Below are 16,304 nucleotides of genomic sequence, written 5' to 3'. Positions count from 1 at the left end.
GCGACCATTCGCATAATGAATCCCGAACCCAGAAATCTACAGCAGACTGGAATATTTGCGCCCTATAAAACCACCGACTCTGAAGTTGATTTATATGATGCTGGCCCCGCCTCATGTGTGTTCCGAAATCAAGATCCGTCGGAGAGGAAAAAAGAAAAATATTCAATCGCTGAGTGAACGCCGTCGCTATGCAACAAAAACACCACTACCGCCAACCAAAAGGCCAGGGCATACCGGTCCAGAACCACTCTCAGTCCAAATCCATCTTGTCCGCGTCACCCACAGCGGCAATCCCCGCCGCCATGCTCGTCTCTTGTGACAACCCAATACCACTGCCAACCTCCTTCTCATCCTCAACAAACACACCCAACCCAGCAAACGCTTCATACAAGGCGCGCGCCGCAAAGTCGTCAAAGCTGTACCCACCAGCAACGTGCTGTCTGTCCAACCGGTACTTCTCCATAAGCGGGTGACTCAAGCCTCCATGTAGCTTGTACCGACAAGGCGCAAAGTCCATGCCGCCAAAGGGGTCGTACGGGCCCTGTGGCGCCGGCGCCTTCGGCTTCTCCTTCAAGCCGCGGATGGACAAACGCTCAACCTCCGACGCGCCCGTGCCCATTCCCGTTGTTGCAATGGTAGGGTTGGAAGCTGTTTCAGCAACCCGATTCACCTGCCCACGCCTCTTTAGCTGCACCTTCGTCGCCGGCTCCGCTGTCATAGCAGTGGTTCCCTTGGCCAGATTATCCAGCTCCATCTCGCGACTCCTCACCCTCTCTCTTTTCTCCGCCTCCGCCTCCTTGATAGCCTCAATCCTCCTCTGTCTCACAGCATCCCTTTCGGCTGCCAGCCTCTTTCTTGAAATCTCATCCGCCTCCCTCCCCGCCTTCTTATTCCGTTCAATATCCGCCCTATGCTCCGCCTCCCATGCCTGCAATTGCGCCTCCGCCTGCCGTCTCCTCTCATCCGTCCCATTGACAAGTTCAAACGTCAAATCTTCCACCATCTGCAAGTAATTATTATAATCCTGCAGCGTCTCAAAGTCGTCCTCGACTTGGTTGAACACCGCAGCCACGCGACGGCGGATGTCGACCTCGCGCTCGACGGCCAAGTCGCCGAAAAAAGCCGAGCGGAAGCCCTTGCGACGGAGCGTTTTGTTGCAGCCGGCGTGCGGACATTGATTGGGTCCGTCGTTGAAGAGTCGGTTGGCGCAGTTGAGACACATGGAGTGATAGCATTCGGGGTTGAAGACGAAGACGATGTCGGGGTTGAGATACTTGCGCGATTTGCAGACGGGGCACATTTCGTCTTCGAAGCCGAGGGGGTCGAGAGGGCGCGCCATGGTGGGTGGTTTCTTTTTCTTGCTGTTTTGGTAATTTCGCTTCGAGGGAGGAGACGGGGATCGATGTGCTGAAGTGGGATTTCCAAAGGTTGAATGATGGCCAGGAAAAATATATGCTGAATTATACCGAGGAGTGGGCGTTTCCCTTCAAGGGACAGTATTCCGTATCTGAGAACTAGGGACGTCTCTTGATGTGTCGGTGAGTGAGTGGCGATCACGGTCCAAATCTTCCTTTATATCTGTTTGGTGATCGTGATTTGGCGACGAGGACTTGTACTCGTCTGGTTAGATGATGAAATGTTGTTCTAAAATGCCAACTCGGCTAGGCAGAAACTGCGGGTCACGCAGTGATGTGTAAACGGTGGATAGGGAAGGTGGTGAAAATCAATAAAGTGGAAGTCTGGGTGAAACCCGAGTGAGATTGACGATGTGGTGAAAGAGGGACTGATAAGAGTTATGCTTGGGCTGAATAATCCTTGTTTCCACTTGGCCCCCAACCGCGCCAGCGCTCCAATGGACGGGACGCTACCCTGGCGGTGCAGGGTGGGGCTTCCCAGATCATTCACAGCACGGCACTCTGCCGCGCTCATCTGGCAGCTCTGTCTCAGGGGACTGGACGCGGGCAAGCGTGGGTGAGCGGGGGCTACCAGGGCAGTGACAGCAGCCGCTCGCGGGCAGCTCCTAGGATTGGGATTGGGCGGCCGCAGCCGTTGCGGGTTACCTTGCCCCTCCAGAAATTCGGTCATCGCGTTCAGGCGCGTTCCATCGTCTTCTACTTACATTACCGCACACTAGACCACTGCACCAAGCTGTCGTCGTTGCCCAATATCTACACCGAAATAAACAACACTACCTTCAACATGGCTGACAAAGGTACGTTTTAGAGCTCAACTCCTCTTGCTCTCAAGACCAGAAAGTCCATCCGCCATCAACAGGTCCCACTAATCAACTGACCGAACAATGTCAGACGTAACAGAGCTCACCCGCGCCGAGGAGGCCGCTGCCCGCGCCAAGGAACAAGCCGAGCAGGAGGCTCTCCCCTACAAGTGGACTCAGACGATTGGCGACGTCGACATCACCATCCTCGTCCCCGGTAACCTAAAGGGCAAAGATATGGTGGTTGAGATAAGGAAGCAGTCTCTGACGGCTGGTATTAAGGGTCAAGAGCCCGTCATCAAGGTAACCAACCTACTTGCCTACATATCTATAAACCACAACCCTTGCAACTTTCCAACGCCGCTATACCCTACCACCCAATGTCGCATGCCGAGTAGATCGATTCTGACACCTCCCACAAAATCAGGGCGACCTCCCCCACCCGATCCTCCTCGATGATTCAACTTGGACGCTGTCCCCCGCTCCCGCCGGTCAAAAGGCCCTGGAGATCCATCTCGAAAAGCACAACAAGCTCGAATGGTGGCCGCACGTAGTCACCAGCGCCCCGAAAATCGATGTGAGCAAGATCGTCCCCGAGAACAGCAAGCTGTCCGACCTCGAGGGCGAGACGCGGGCAATGGTGGAGAAGATGATGTACGACCAAAGACAAAAGGAGATGGGGTTGCCGACGAGCGATGAGCAGAAGAAGATGGATATCTTGAAAAAGTTCCAGGAGCAGCATCCGGAGATGGATTTTAGTAATGCGAAAATTCAGTAGGTGAGCGAAAGGAGGAAAGGGGGAGGGCAATTGGAGATACTGAGAGGATTTGGGGGGAGAGGAGAAGTAAAAGGTGATAATCATGATAACGAAGCATTGATGACTTGGAAATGACCGTTTTTATCTTCATTGAATCAAACAGGGTGAAGTACTGTTGATGGACACTTTCTCTGAACTGTTGTGGTTATGTTCTGTTCCAGCCGCACACGGACTATATTATTCCTGGAATAGCCGAACCCATGACAAATCACTGCATACGCTTCAGTAGATGACCTAGAGATTACACTTCATGGATTTGAATGAACGAATGTAGTATTTCGGGGACTGCTGTTGGTGGAGGGATAAATCGCAGGATGCGGAAGCATTCAAAGCTGGGAATTTTCTCACGACATAATTGATATACACAGACTAACCAAAACGAAACACATAAGTTGATACCATATCAACCATCTATTGTCATGCATGCAGACCTATGAAACTCGGTTGACACACTAAAGTGTGCAAAAGAGATGTGATGGGTGAAACGAATCGCCGAGACCACGGTGTAGAGATCATGGCGTCAGAGAGCCCATCCAGATTCAATTTTGGAACCGCTAGTAATGAGAACGCAGACTGAAAGCTGCAACCCATAAATAATAAGCGTTCCGAAATATGCCTGAGCATCAATAAGCTTGTTGTCCAAAGTGCAAGTTTTCAAGAGCAATGAATGGACCATGTCTCTTGGGGTCTGGGTTCACGAAAAGAGAAGTGTCCTAGATGTTAGTCCATAACGCACAATCGCATAATTTGATCAGGGAGATAGACAAAGAAATGTGCCTTTGATCGCGAACAAGAAATCGTCAGGAACAGAGGATGCCAAAAGGCGAGCGAGGGTGCTGATATAGTTCCTTCCTGTTGTAAATCGACACTGCCGACAACCTCTTGGACGGGCCAGAACATGAGGGGTATCAGATCAACCAGGCCATCATGGTCTAGCCAAACGAGCCGCCTTGAATCTGCTCATGCGCGGCGGGCCGCCTTCTTCCTCGTCCAGCGGGACGACGGGTTGTTCCTCCTCCGACTTCATAAAGCCTCCCTCCTTCTGGATCATGCGATTCCGCAACCGATTGTATTCAACCGCCGCCGCCCGGTACAGGAGCTCGTCGTCCATGTCATCCGGCTCCTGCGGCGCAGACAGGACATTTCTCTCGACAACCTGATTGGCCAGAATTTGATCCTCGGGAGGAGTGGGCTCGGCAGGAGGGGCCGAATGAGACTCGCGGAAACGCTGAGGTAGCTGGAGCGGGCCAGGAGGTGGGGATGCCGCGGCCGGAGCAGCAGCTTTCCCGGTTGACGCACGTTCTTTCTTAAACCGTGACACGCGCTTGGGAGGCTCTGGCTCTTCCGGCTCCTGCTCTTGCGTTGTCAGGTTACCAGCCACAGCTCCATGTTCGACAATATCCCCAACAGGATTGACTAAGGGCACCTTTGGCGCAGCGGGCTTCGGCTGCACAGCCGGCTGAATTTCCTCCTCAGGGGCAATGTCCAGCTCTGTGGCGAACCGCACACCCTTCTTCTCCTTTGCCTTCCCCTTGGACTTCAGAGACGAGGCGGTTGGCTCTGACTGAGTGTTCTCCGGCGCTGGTGTTGGCGCCGATACCGATACCGGCGTTGAGCGAGGTTCCCTGACGACAGTGATGTAGCCGCCACCAGCATCCTTGCGATTCTCATCATCCGGTTGCTGGGGCTTCTGACGCTCGACAGTGAACGCAGACTTGAAGCCCAAGCGCTTCTCAAGCTCCTGCATGCGCTGAATATAATCACTGGTGATCACGCTATGCTTGGAGCGTCCAAACTCATCCTCATCATCGTCATCCTCTTCTAGCTCGTCCTCATATTCATCCCACTCCGCATTCTCATCCTCGGTGGACCCTTCGTCAATCTCGAGTTCAGCCACGATGGGATGGATTTCTTCCTGCATGTACTGGAGCATGTCGGCGCGCAACTGGCTTTCGTCCTCCGACTCGTCCTTGGGTATCACAGCTTTCGACATATCCATTGCATCCTGTTCTTTGACCTTTTGCATGAGCTGCGTGAGTTTGCCAGCTGTAGTCGGCAATTGGTCGACGGACTTGGTATCATCGGCAAACGTGACACTCTTCCCGGAGCTTGTAGATGGTGTAATTGGAGTCGTGCTCGAGGATTCGCTCGTGGTAGTGGATGCAGCAGCGGCAGAGGCAGCAATAGGTTGATGTTGCTCGACTGATTGGTTCTCTTGTGTGGTGTTGGATTTGGCCTGAGCCTGAGGAAGATCGGCCTGGGTTTCCGGGAGCTTCTCGATGCCGGCCTTTTTGAGAGCTTCCTCGACCCTCCTACCGACCTCACCTCCGCTCTGCAGGCGGTACTGAACGATATTGTCTTCGTCATCCAGTTCCTCAATGATATCCGTAATGGGAAGACCGGTCTCTTCATCTGTGCCGCCATCAGGATTGGCAATGACTTTTGCCGCGGCGAGTTTATTCTCTTCCGTTTCAACAAGCTTCGTCAGCGTATCGACGTTCTTTTCGACGTAGTCGAGACGGCGACCGAGGACACTGGAAATTTGATCAGCTTCCTTAAGATCGTTTTCGCCAAAAATCTCGTTGATTTCTTTCTTGGTGATGATAGTGCCGTCATAGTCGCGTCGGATGCGAGCAAGCTCGGTGCGGGGAGACGGGTCCTTGGGCAAGCCGTCCACCTCTTCTTTGAGTGCTGCATACTCAAAGTAGGTTTGTTGCCAGTGGGTCAGAGATGCGTGAAGCTGGTTGACCTTGCCCTCCAGCAGCTGCATATGCCTGTCAAGATCGGCAAGATGGTCTCTTGATACTGCCATGGTGGTTGATTGGAGGGTGGGACGAAGGGCGTTGATGGAGGCAAACTGAGGATTGGAGGGGAAGAAAAGTTTCGCGATGACGGGATGAGGTCAAAATTTTGGGGAGCTTATGTAACGGGACGGCTCATGCAAGGGTTAGGGTTGGTAGCAAATCCCAGGGAGGAAACATGTGAAGAATATGTAGTCCTGTTCTTTCGAATTCCATAGAGAATGGGTCCGTGACAGTTAGGGGTACATTTGCGATTCATGAAGATATATGATACTGTCTTTTAAATCCAACGCCGATCGGCGGATGTATGCTAATGTCACCATTGTTGCCCTTCAGAGTATTAGTGTTCGGCTCCCTGGGACTGCAGTCGTAAACATCTGCTCGCGGACTCATCAAGTTCGTTCGGAACTATAATGTTATTTGTTTCCTCGGAAAACTCGCGTTTTGCAAAAGTGACTAAACAGAACCGTGAAATCCCGGGCCACCCCACAGCTGTAGCCGATCGTATCCCGAACTTCTACCATTGCTCGCTCGAGCCTCAGTTATAATGGAAGCAAACTGGCAGCCATAACCCAACCAAAACGCCATGGGCTATTCAAACTTGCGATCAACAAGTGCTGCCGTAGATACGTGCAGGTACAAATCAGTTGCATGTTCGACCAAGAATTAAGTAGAACACAAGTTTATACAAGGGCAAAAAGTAAATGTAAGAGTCGCCTAACACGCCGCGCCATGCAATTGGTATCTTTCCCCTTTTCCTTCAACTTCAACAAGTGTGAAGATGCCCGTCTCGTTTGCCGCTCAATGAGGTCACAGTAATCCAGCAACCTTTACAAGTAACCAAAGTTGCTTTCCTCACATATGGACTTGGGTTCCTTAGCCCCGGATGGCCAGCCTCATGCCTGCCACTTTCCGTCTTTTCCTTTCTTTCCTTCGTTTTTCCCTCAAGATCTCAGAACTGTCCGGGAGGAAACTGCCCAGACTGCTGAAACTGTTGAGACTGATACGGCCCATGCTGGTATGGTCCAGGGTGGCGAGGCAGTGGAGCCTGTATCCGTTTCCCGTCCAAGAACTGGGCACTTCTACCATCATAGTAGAGATTCCTCGTCTCCATCTGTCTTCTCGCCTCAAAAGCGGCACGCTCCTCTTCGTCCAGCGCGAACGCCTTCTTCAGCCACCCAAACGCGCTTCGCTTTTTCTTCAGTGATTTTCCACTGTTGGTCTCCTGGCTCGCTGTCGTTCCTGTCGTCATGTTGCTCCTCACGCTCATGCCCATAGCAGAAGGGAGGTTCCGTGGCGGCACCTGGTGAAGGTGACCGAGTGGTTGTTGTGGGGACTGGTACGGCGACTGATATGAGGCCGATTGTTGCCCCTGCGCGCTATACTGGGTTCCTGAAGTGTGCGGTCTTTGTTGCAAAGGAGAGTGCGGGCTCGCCTGAACAGGGCGCCAAAACTGCATTCCGCTCTCTGAGTGAGGTGATGAGACAAATCCGGGGTGCATGAGTGCTGGTGGCGGCGGAAAGTCGGCAACTGTATCGAATGATGCAATTGAGTTGACATGTGGTCGCTCCATGTCCGATCCATAAGCAGAATCTGATGTATGGTACGTTCTGGACGTTGGGAATAACGAGTCTCGATATTCTGGTGAGTCGGGTCGAGGTATATGTATTGAGTCCGGCGGTGTCGTCTTCTGTGAAACTCGTCGTCTGAATGAGGATTCTTGCCCAGGATGGACTACAACCTCTGGCAATGATTCCGGCGAAATTCTGTGGCTTTGCTTTGATGTTGGTCTGGAGTCTCTTGTCTCGACTGGAGCCAATTTGGGCCTCGAAGGTTGCGGTCTCAACTGGGGTGACTCTGGTATCGTCCTGTGGCTTTGCTTTGAAGTTGGTCTTGAATCTCTCGTATCAGCCGGAGCTAACGTTGGCTTCGAAGGTTGTGGCCTAGGCTGGGGTTGTGCTGCACGTGGATTATACACCTTTGCCTCCAATGTCGGTTCCTGAGTATACACCTTTGCATCCAATGTCGGTTCCCGACTATACACTTTTGCCTCCAATGTCGGTTCCCGACTATACACCTTTGCCTCCAATGTCGGTTTCTGAGTATAGACCTTTGCCTCCAATGTCGGTTTCTGAGTATACACTTTTGCCTCCAATGTCAGTTCCCGACTATACACCTTTGCCTCCAATGTCGGTTTCTGAGTATAGACCTTTGCCTCCAATGTCGGTTCCTGACTATACGCCTTCGCCTCCAATGTCTGTTCCTTCGGCTTTCCAATAATGGGCACCGGTAATTCCGGCTTGCAGCTGACCGGTTCATCCTTCGGCTTCGGGCGGTCGAACACGCGAGGAGAGGGAAGAGGTGATGTTTGTGGTGTATACGTTTTGGGTTGAAGGAGGTAGACCGGCTCTTCTTCTTCTTCTTCTTCTTCATTGTCATCATCTTCTTCTTCATCCTTTTCTTCTTCTCCTTCTCCTTCTTCCTCCTCCTCCTCCTCCTCCTCGTTGATTTCTTCCCTGTTCTCAGCTGTCTCAAGCTGATGTAGCGCAGATTGAGAAGGAGCGGGCTTAGAGAGCCGGTGAGGATTTCGGGCTGGCGGGGGCGGAGACTGTATTGGAAGTTCCAATTCTGTTGAAGACCTATTTGCACTATTCGCCACTGTGCCTTCCTCTTCTGTGATCTCCTTCGATTGGACTGTCGGTGGGATACCCATTGACGTTGAATGCGTAGATGTACGAGTAATTTTTAGGTCGAAGTATGAGGTTGGCGACGACTGCTTGCCCTCCACGATCGAACTGAGCCGCAACGATAAGCGAGGGGGTGTATTCGGAGTTTTGGCGATGGGAGACGTCGGGGGTGTTGTAACCGAGGATGCGTCGGATGCATGGGGGCTATGACGCGGTGATGTGAAAGGCTCGATGGTAAACTGGGAGGATGTCAGCAAAACAAAAGGCATTTGGAATGGAATGCAGCATCCTTGTTATAGATAGAGGACGTTATAGATAGAGGACACTCACTCGTGTCTTTCGGCTCACTTCACCCGCCCTCCGCTCCATCTCGGAAATGATGCCAATCAACTGGACAATTACTCTATTTAGAGCATTGCCCTTCTCTTCCAAGTCCATAAACGCTTGAAACCACCCATCGGTATTTCCCTTCATTGCATCAAATATGTCGATTACGTCTGGGCGCTCTTTCCGCCAGCGACCGTGCTGCTGTTCCGCCAGATACATAGTAAAATCCCGCGTAGACTCCAGTCCTTCGGTAATATCATTCATGATTTGCTGAAGGGCGACCTGTGTCCGGGCCACGATATGCTCGATTTTCTCGTTTCCTTCGATAATTCTAAGCCGAAAGTTGCGATCCTCCAGCATCCGTTCGAAAAACTCCATGTTATCCATCGGCAACCTTAGATGAATGATACGCTCGTTCAAATCTTTGGTTGCCAGGCCAATATCCTCTAGGACCGTCTCCAGAAACTCATCCACCTCGTCAATATGCCCTTGGAGAATTGTCACGACCGACATCTGACTGTTTGCCATCCCGTTGAGCAAAAGATAAACGCCGAAGGAGATTTGTGACATTAGTCGACGCAGCTCATGCGTTTGTTGCCCCGGACGATAGCGCCATTGGGCCGCTGGGGGCTCGGCCGACTTGTCTTGCTCCAACAACTGCTCCCGACGGGTTTTGGCGTCGCCGGTACGCAGTTTGGGTTTTGGGGTCGCACCGCCCTGGGTGGCTTCGAATAGGGATTCTGCAAAGGCTTCTTGCATGAACGGAATGGGATGACGGGGCGCTGGTGGTGGTCGCGGTTGCGCTTGTGGCTGCGGCTGCTGGCGCTGCTGTCGTTCGTTCCCGTAGTTTAACCTTTTTCTGTGCCTGTACGACTCGGTTGGTTCTGCGTCCGAGTTGGTGGCTGTCCCTGCGTCCTCGGTCCCTTCATTATCCGGAATCAGGACGATGGGAAACTGGCCATCCGGACTGAGGAGTGACGATCGGCCCATGATAGGCACTGGTGGTGTGGATAAAATCACTAGGGTTCAAACTTGAGATAGGCAATCAAAAATAGCACCGATGAGGAGCCCGAACTGCGAGCTTCCCATGGGCCTCGCAGGCGACGGGGTTCGTTTGACTTCTCTGTGGCGGCGATCGACAGCGACGGCAGCGTGTGGGATGAACGCGTGGAGGTGTAGTATAGACGATGGCGTGGCACGGTAAACGTCCCGTCGAAGGGAATGGCCAATTTGGGAACGGATCTGCCAGGCCGAACGAAGCCAGTGCACCGGGCCGGCGCTGGCAATCACCCACTGCAGATGCACTCAGTGCTGCAGGTACCCGCAATCTCAGCGAGCTGAGGACCCTCCTTCAGTGGGACAAGTGCAGCTGTCACACGGACAGGGCGGGTCGGCAGTGGAAACTGGGCGAGCCTGAAGTTCGGATTGAACGCCTTCCCGTCAATCGCGATATCGAACCGGACCGTGTGCCTGATGTCGAACCGCGATGCTGTACTACGTGTAAGGTAGGTAGCGTAAGGTAAGGAATGCCGTGGCGGTGGGCTCTGGGCTGTCCAGTTGTCGGCAAAAGGCGGCGGGAGCTGGATTATCAGGACTATCAGGACTATCAGGGTGGGAATCGGAGGGGTCAGATCGGCAGAGGTGTAAATCACGGTCCTTCCGGGTAATGGTCGGTCTTTATGGCGTTGTTGGCGTGTTTGGTGGTTGTGGGTGAGACGCACGGCGGTCAAGTCGTCATCCGATCTAAGTGGTTTGGAACTTTCAAGGAATGCGTAACGGACGCGGCAAAAGGAAGAAGCGCTTCACAGGTCGCGTCCAGGCATGGACAGTTCAATCGCGAGTTGTTGGTGAAAAGGAGAACAAAGACAGGTCGAGTTCGCAAGCGAAGCGAGGAATTTCATAGCACTACCTGAGAGCTGACGACCCATGGCGCCTGGAAAATGTCCTTGCCTAGACACCGGCAAACAGTGATAGCAGAAAAGCTGGGGAAAATAAAATGAAGCTCAGGTGAGCCGGCGTCGAATGAGAGCGGAGGGCAAGCCAGTAGTACCCAGGGGAGGGAATCCAGGTCTATCGAAAATGGAGCATCTGGCCGGGCCCCATCGAGCATTCCCGTCCGGTTCCTGGCGCGGTCCCTGGGCCGTCCCTGCCCCTGGAGCTGGGTGACTGCAATGGGAGACGCTGTCCGGTCGAGATTGGTCCGGTATCTCCAGGGCACATGCAACTGGATGCAGCTGTGAGAAGCCAACCGTGCCCCTGGAGATCAGACACTGGACATTCCGACTTTCTTTTCCACATGTGAGCGAGCACTGTCACTGTCATATCCCCGTCGGTTTCGACCAGCAAATATCACGGAACATCTACTTTTAGTTCAGTTGGACTCACATGAGAGAACCAACAGCAGTTCCGTACTTTGCCTTCAGCCAGAGAGGTCAGGTCGAGTCCCCCCCTCGAGGCTCTTGGGCATGCCCGCTTTGCCTTCGTTTTCTTTTCCGCTTTGGGGATCTACATTTCCCGGCGCCTATGCAGTACAAGGAAGGAGCCAACCTCGCAAAAGTATGCAGCTCGGTTGCTGTCTCTTCCTCGGCCAATTCCACGTTTGTTCGGCCAGACTTTCATTTCCACATTTATCTTGCAGTCGTTTTCATCCATTCATTCATATAACCACCAGTTAAATTGGGCTATAATATAAGACGGATTTGCTACTACGTGCATTGGTTTGGATGTTCCATTGTAAGTTTGCTTCATTACCGCCATCATATGCGCCAATCTGGAGTACGTACAAATTCTATAACAGCTTGGTGCGCATAGCCGCAATGCAATGGAGCTCTAATAAAGATTAGAAGAAAAAAAAAAAAAAAAAAAAAAAAAAAAAAAAAAAAAAAAGTGTTCCTTAGGGCAGTTACAACCAGCTTTGACCCAATTTTTTCCGCTTCCCGAAAGGGCTTATTGCCGCGCTGTAAATAGGAATTGGATATCACCTGCCTTCTCCTCAGGGGACCCTGGACTAGGTCCTCGAGACCCCTTTCCCAAGAGTGCTAACTACGTAGAGTAGCAACCCCAGGGCAGGTATCATGATGGCATTGGCACGTTCAGGTCAACGGCACACAGCCCCTCCAAACGAAAGAACACCATCGATATACTTACATGTCTTTACACAAAGGATTCTTTTTCAGGAGCCAAGAAAAAACCATCTTGACACTCCACTTGTATTTGCTTCCTAAGTACATCTATCCTCGTCTATCCTGTTGAACTCGTGGTTATATACTGCAAACAATGACATTTTCACCTGAAATAAAACAATCATGGACCGCATACCCACACATACCACTCAGCACTTCAAGTTAATGCCCTTTCTCAACTCCGACTGCCTGATCTCAAACATGACCTGAATGCCAACGAACAGGGCAATGCATGAGCCTGTGAGAAAAGAGATGCCTAGACGAAGCAAGTTAGTGTACCAGTCCAGTCAGGCAAGCAAGCAGTGAAGCAACATACCAGACAACCCCCTAAACAGGCCCTCCCAAAGAGCCTTCATAGCATCAACCCCACCGCCAAAGCCCACTACGTTCGCGCTGATCATCATCAACACGTTTCCGACCGCGCCCACGCAGCACAGCATCCTGTACGCCGTCGGCCTGCCCTCCCACTTCTTGCGCGGGAACAAATAACCGGCGGCGATCTCGGGCAGGAAGAACGCGACAATGAGCCAGCTCCACACAAGCAGCTGGAAATCCACGTCGTGCCAGATGGCCACGAACATGAACACGGCCAGGTACGTGATAATCGAGTATGCCGAGCTGACAAGCGTCCTAAAGTTGGACCCACCTAACGGGATGTATATGTAGCGGAGCGTCCATCGATAGAAGGAGCGGTGCCAGGAGCGCCAGAAGGACAAAGTGCTGTAGTTGTCGCTCACGCACCGCAGCATGTTCTCGGGCGGGTCGATTCCGTCCACCAGGGCCCAGAAGCGGAAGAGGCGCCAGGGAACCAGCAGCTTCAGCCAGATGATGTGCAGCTTGAAGAAGGAGAGCAAGGCGATCTGGGCGGGCGTGTACGAGGACCAGTCAGGCCGCGCGTTGGAGATGGCGTTGACATAATTGAAGTGCAGCACGAACTCCATGGCAAGGAGTACGAGCAGACACCGGATGCCGTACTTGACGGTGCGCGAAAGTTCGATACTGGCGGACTTGTATCGGCACTGCGAGATGTAGTCGTTGAAGGTCAGGATCGGGCCGGCCAGGTACAACGGGGCGTAGATGGCGTAAGCGAAGTAGTTGCGGAAGGAGTAGTTACTCTTGGGCGCTGGAGTGCCGACACGGTCGCGTTCGGAAAGGCTGGCAGGGTCTAGTTGCTTCTTCTTTGGTGCGTTAGCATGAGCGCAAACTTGGAAAGTAAGCCCAAGAATTCGTACCTCAATGGGGCTACCGCTCTGTCTGTCCGTCATCCAGGCATAATCGAGGTTGAAGCTGATCAGTCGGAGAATGGTGATGTTGAAGAGAATGTGCCACCGGTTCAGGAGTCCTTGTTGGCTGTCCATCCAAGAAGCAAGATCAAGCAGGCTGTCTGGCGCAAAGGGAATCAAGTTCACGAACGTCTTGAATCTGTAACCATCGTAGACTTTCATAGTCACCAAGATGTAGAGGTTGAAGATCCATGTCGCCCATGGGACAACCTTTCTCGGGAGCCTAGTTGCAATTTGGTAATTCAACCACAAGAGACCTAGGATTTTAAGCCCGCTGGTTCCGTGGAGGGCTGTGAGGAGAATAGCACCAAAGAAGGCATCAAACGATATGCGCTGCTCTAGCCGTGCCTCGGCAGCTCTGGGTGATGTTTCAGAGGCACCAGGCTCAAGTCGTGTGGGCTTGAATAGCTTCCAAACTCGGCGCAAGAGCGGCTGCACAACGAGTAGTCCAAAAATATGCGGGATCTTTCCCCTAATCGTTCGTAGCTGGCTGTCCGATACATCAACCTTGCGACCCAGCATCCAGCCGTCTGACAGATAGCGCTGGAACTTTGGGTACCTTGGGTCGGATTCCCTGGACACTTCAAAAGGAACCCAAAACATGTAAGGAATCGCAACCAAGAACACCAAGTAGTATAGGTAGAACTCGGGTGTGCTCCATTTTGATCTCTCTGCTTTCTTCCCCTTGCTCAAGCCGCCCTCTTGTGCTCCATGTGGATCGTTTCTCGCCTCGGCCGCAAGCTTGTATGGGACGGACGAAGGTGTTGTGAATCGTGTGTCGAGCGTGTCTAGTTGGTATATGCTTCGAACGAAGCCGAGGATGCCTCCTCCCATCTTCCAAGGTAAGATGCGCCGCACTTCAGAGCATAACCGAGCTTTGATGACGTGGGAGTCGCGAGAAAAATGTGTTTTACTTCGAAGCGTCACTGATTCAAGGTTCTTTCATCCGGTGTGATCTTTTTCGATGTCGCAGATGATGGTTGACCTCGTCTTGGGTAAGATCGGTCCTTCAAGGTTCACGATGGCTTGGCTTGGTGTTGACTCGGCGCAAACGCTGTCCGATAGTGTGCTCGATTATATGCGGGAAGCCTGCGAGTCAATGAGCATCCTGAGTAGACCTGGATATAAATAGTCCCTACTTTGATATTGACCGCTTAATGGTTGTGGCGTTGTTCGTATTGGAGAGCTGTCCTTGAACTATTCAATCAAGCGATACGACGAGCGACATGGATAACAAATGGGTAGTTGTTCTAGGTAGCTCCAATTTCCCCAGAGAGGGGCGCTGTAACTTTGCAGTTGGTAGCAGCTGGCGTGGGGCTGTGTCAGCCCAAGCCACGTGTGTGTTGCCCCTGAGTCCCTGGCTGAGCTCTCCCTCGGCGTCCATTCTGTTGGCTGTCCGCTTGTCACTGAGTGGAAGATACACTACAACGAAGACAAACCTAGGTAACCTAGTCCCCTTTTTGCCTGGTTCTCTGCGTGGTTTCAACGGTCCAGACTCTGGTCCCACGAAATGGTACAAATCTGTCTGGGAGTCGTTCGTGAAAGAAGGAAGACATCTTCTTCCAAACTTCGCCTGAGCGTCGACGAGCAAAACAGAAACTACAAGTGGCAACGGCAGAGCAACTGGCAAGTCTACTCTCTGTCCGCTGCTTCGTTCCATGTTTGAGATACCCCTGAGTGACCCGTGCCCCTTTTGCACGTCTGCTAGTACATCCAGGAGAACGGAAGCCTGCGTACATATCATTCGTCAAACCTGATGTCAGCCCGTTTCCTGTAGAGTTGCATTCAGCTTTTTTCTGTCCTGTCCTGTCCTGTCCTGTCTCTGTGAGGGCGAAAAGGGTGATCTTTACGGCAGAGCCGCAACATAAGGGCGGGAACGTGTTTCTCGGGTCCCATCTTGCAACACCTTCCTCGGCTCGGACTGCGGGTCAGTTCCAAGCAAGAGATCACCAGATTTGACCGAAGCCATTCCAAGGGGGTTCAAATCAAGTTCTTGCCAGTCCAGTTTACTTTTGAACGTACATTACGCTCACATATAAGCGCCTTGAAGGGTTTCATCTTTTTCAGCCCGGCAAGTTGCAGGTGTTTGGGAGACGAACTGGAACTGCAGATGAGCTGGCTAGGTAGGTAGTGTACACAAGGTCACATAAGTATACGCAGGTCCTGGACCAGAGACTGTTCCCCCGTCCTGCCACCCTCCAGACCCGAGCACTGAATATGGAAGCTACCTCTACAGTACCGTCAAACCTACTTCTCGAGAGGTCTACTCTAGGCACATGTAACAGATCATTGAGACAGATGCCAATCAAGCTTATCATCATACATCAAGGAGGGACAGTGCTGCCCTATGTCCTACCAATACGCGGCGGGGGTTTGGCTGCGCAGCTCACCATCCAGTCACTCCAAGTTGTGTCCATTCTGTAATTGGACCCCTGGCCCATCGTCCCCTCCCCAGACCCTTGAGAGTCCCTGAGAGTCCCTGACTGCATCCCATCCATCAATGTAACTCCACTGGAAGGCATCCGGCACTCCACCAGGCACGCACCCCTCCGGCCGGCTGCCTCTCAAAAGGGCCCCGGCCATCCTTGTCGCAGCTGTCCTGCACGACCATCAGCGGCTGCCCCTCGCTAACAAGCGGGTACCTGTAGGCGTCACAGTAGCGAGTTTGCAGAAGGGAAGGTGTTAATGTCGGGTGCTGCCCGTTAGACGCCTGATTCCATCCCGGACATTGGTCGGAGGGGGACCTGAGTTCCCTTGAGCTCCATTCGCGGCCTCAATTGCCATCGAGTAAAGTGTACGTACGACATTGTTGCCCGGCGGGAATGCAACTTCCTTCCCTTTCACAACACGCGTTAACAGTTGTCGTGCCATCATGCTATCCTCACATTTCCCTTGATATGAATGGGTGTATCAGATGTGCCCAACATAAAATTCAACTAACGACGACCCATTTTTTCTTCCTCTTTTTGTCACTGCTAAGCCGGCCCAACCG

General features: G+C 52.5%; 6 protein-coding genes across 6 annotated transcripts; 1 reads left to right on the top strand and 5 right to left on the bottom strand.

Moving 5' to 3' along the window:
- Positions 1-82: 82 nt before the first annotated feature.
- Positions 83-1,491, bottom strand: B0T23DRAFT_187205 (CDK-activating kinase assembly factor). The gene has a single exon (XM_062833160.1). It carries the CDS (start codon positions 1,337-1,339, stop codon positions 251-253), a length of 1,089 nt encoding a protein of 362 aa, XP_062690589.1. The 5' UTR covers positions 1,340-1,491; the 3' UTR covers positions 83-250.
- Positions 1,492-2,192: 701 nt separating this feature from the next.
- Positions 2,193-3,274, top strand: B0T23DRAFT_187169 (nuclear movement protein nudC). The gene is made up of 2 exons (XM_062833157.1): positions 2,193-2,518; positions 2,643-3,274. The coding sequence occupies exons 1-2, from the start codon at positions 2,300-2,302 to the stop codon at positions 2,991-2,993; spliced, it is 570 nt and encodes a 189-aa protein (XP_062690588.1). The 5' UTR covers positions 2,193-2,299; the 3' UTR covers positions 2,994-3,274.
- Positions 3,275-3,806: 532 nt separating this feature from the next.
- On the bottom strand, positions 3,807-6,053 carry B0T23DRAFT_187194 (Prefoldin subunit-domain-containing protein). The gene has a single exon (XM_062833159.1). It carries the CDS (start codon positions 5,842-5,844, stop codon positions 3,958-3,960), a length of 1,887 nt encoding a protein of 628 aa, XP_062690587.1. The 5' UTR covers positions 5,845-6,053; the 3' UTR covers positions 3,807-3,957.
- A 665-nt stretch (positions 6,054-6,718) lies between these two features.
- Positions 6,719-9,935, bottom strand: B0T23DRAFT_187192 (uncharacterized protein). The gene is made up of 2 exons (XM_062833158.1): positions 8,851-9,935; positions 6,719-8,759 (listed from the first exon to the last, which is right to left on the bottom strand). The coding sequence occupies exons 1-2, from the start codon at positions 9,835-9,837 to the stop codon at positions 6,786-6,788; spliced, it is 2,961 nt and encodes a 986-aa protein (XP_062690586.1). The 5' UTR covers positions 9,838-9,935; the 3' UTR covers positions 6,719-6,785.
- Positions 9,936-12,138: 2,203 nt separating this feature from the next.
- B0T23DRAFT_187143 (MBOAT-domain-containing protein) lies at positions 12,139-14,302 on the bottom strand. Its single transcript, XM_062833156.1, has 3 exons — positions 13,262-14,302; positions 12,346-13,207; positions 12,139-12,285 (listed from the first exon to the last, which is right to left on the bottom strand). The coding sequence occupies exons 1-3, from the start codon at positions 14,144-14,146 to the stop codon at positions 12,179-12,181; spliced, it is 1,854 nt and encodes a 617-aa protein (XP_062690585.1). The 5' UTR covers positions 14,147-14,302; the 3' UTR covers positions 12,139-12,178.
- A 672-nt stretch (positions 14,303-14,974) lies between these two features.
- Positions 14,975-16,119, bottom strand: B0T23DRAFT_421703 (uncharacterized protein; the record flags this gene model as incomplete). Its single annotated transcript, XM_062839776.1, has 6 exons — positions 14,975-15,233; positions 15,335-15,431; positions 15,564-15,580; positions 15,703-15,795; positions 15,858-15,954; positions 16,115-16,119. The coding sequence occupies 6 exons, from the start codon at positions 16,117-16,119 to the stop codon at positions 15,159-15,161; spliced, it is 384 nt and encodes a 127-aa protein (XP_062690584.1). The 3' UTR covers positions 14,975-15,158.
- Between the last annotated feature and the right edge of the window lie 185 nt (positions 16,120-16,304).

The sequence above is a fragment of the Neurospora hispaniola genome (genome assembly GCF_033458365.1).
Source record: "Neurospora hispaniola strain FGSC 10403 chromosome Unknown B0T23scaffold_6, whole genome shotgun sequence".
NCBI classification, from domain to species: Eukaryota; Fungi; Ascomycota; class Sordariomycetes; order Sordariales; family Sordariaceae; genus Neurospora; species Neurospora hispaniola.
This window is presented reverse-complemented; position numbering and strand designations above follow the sequence as displayed.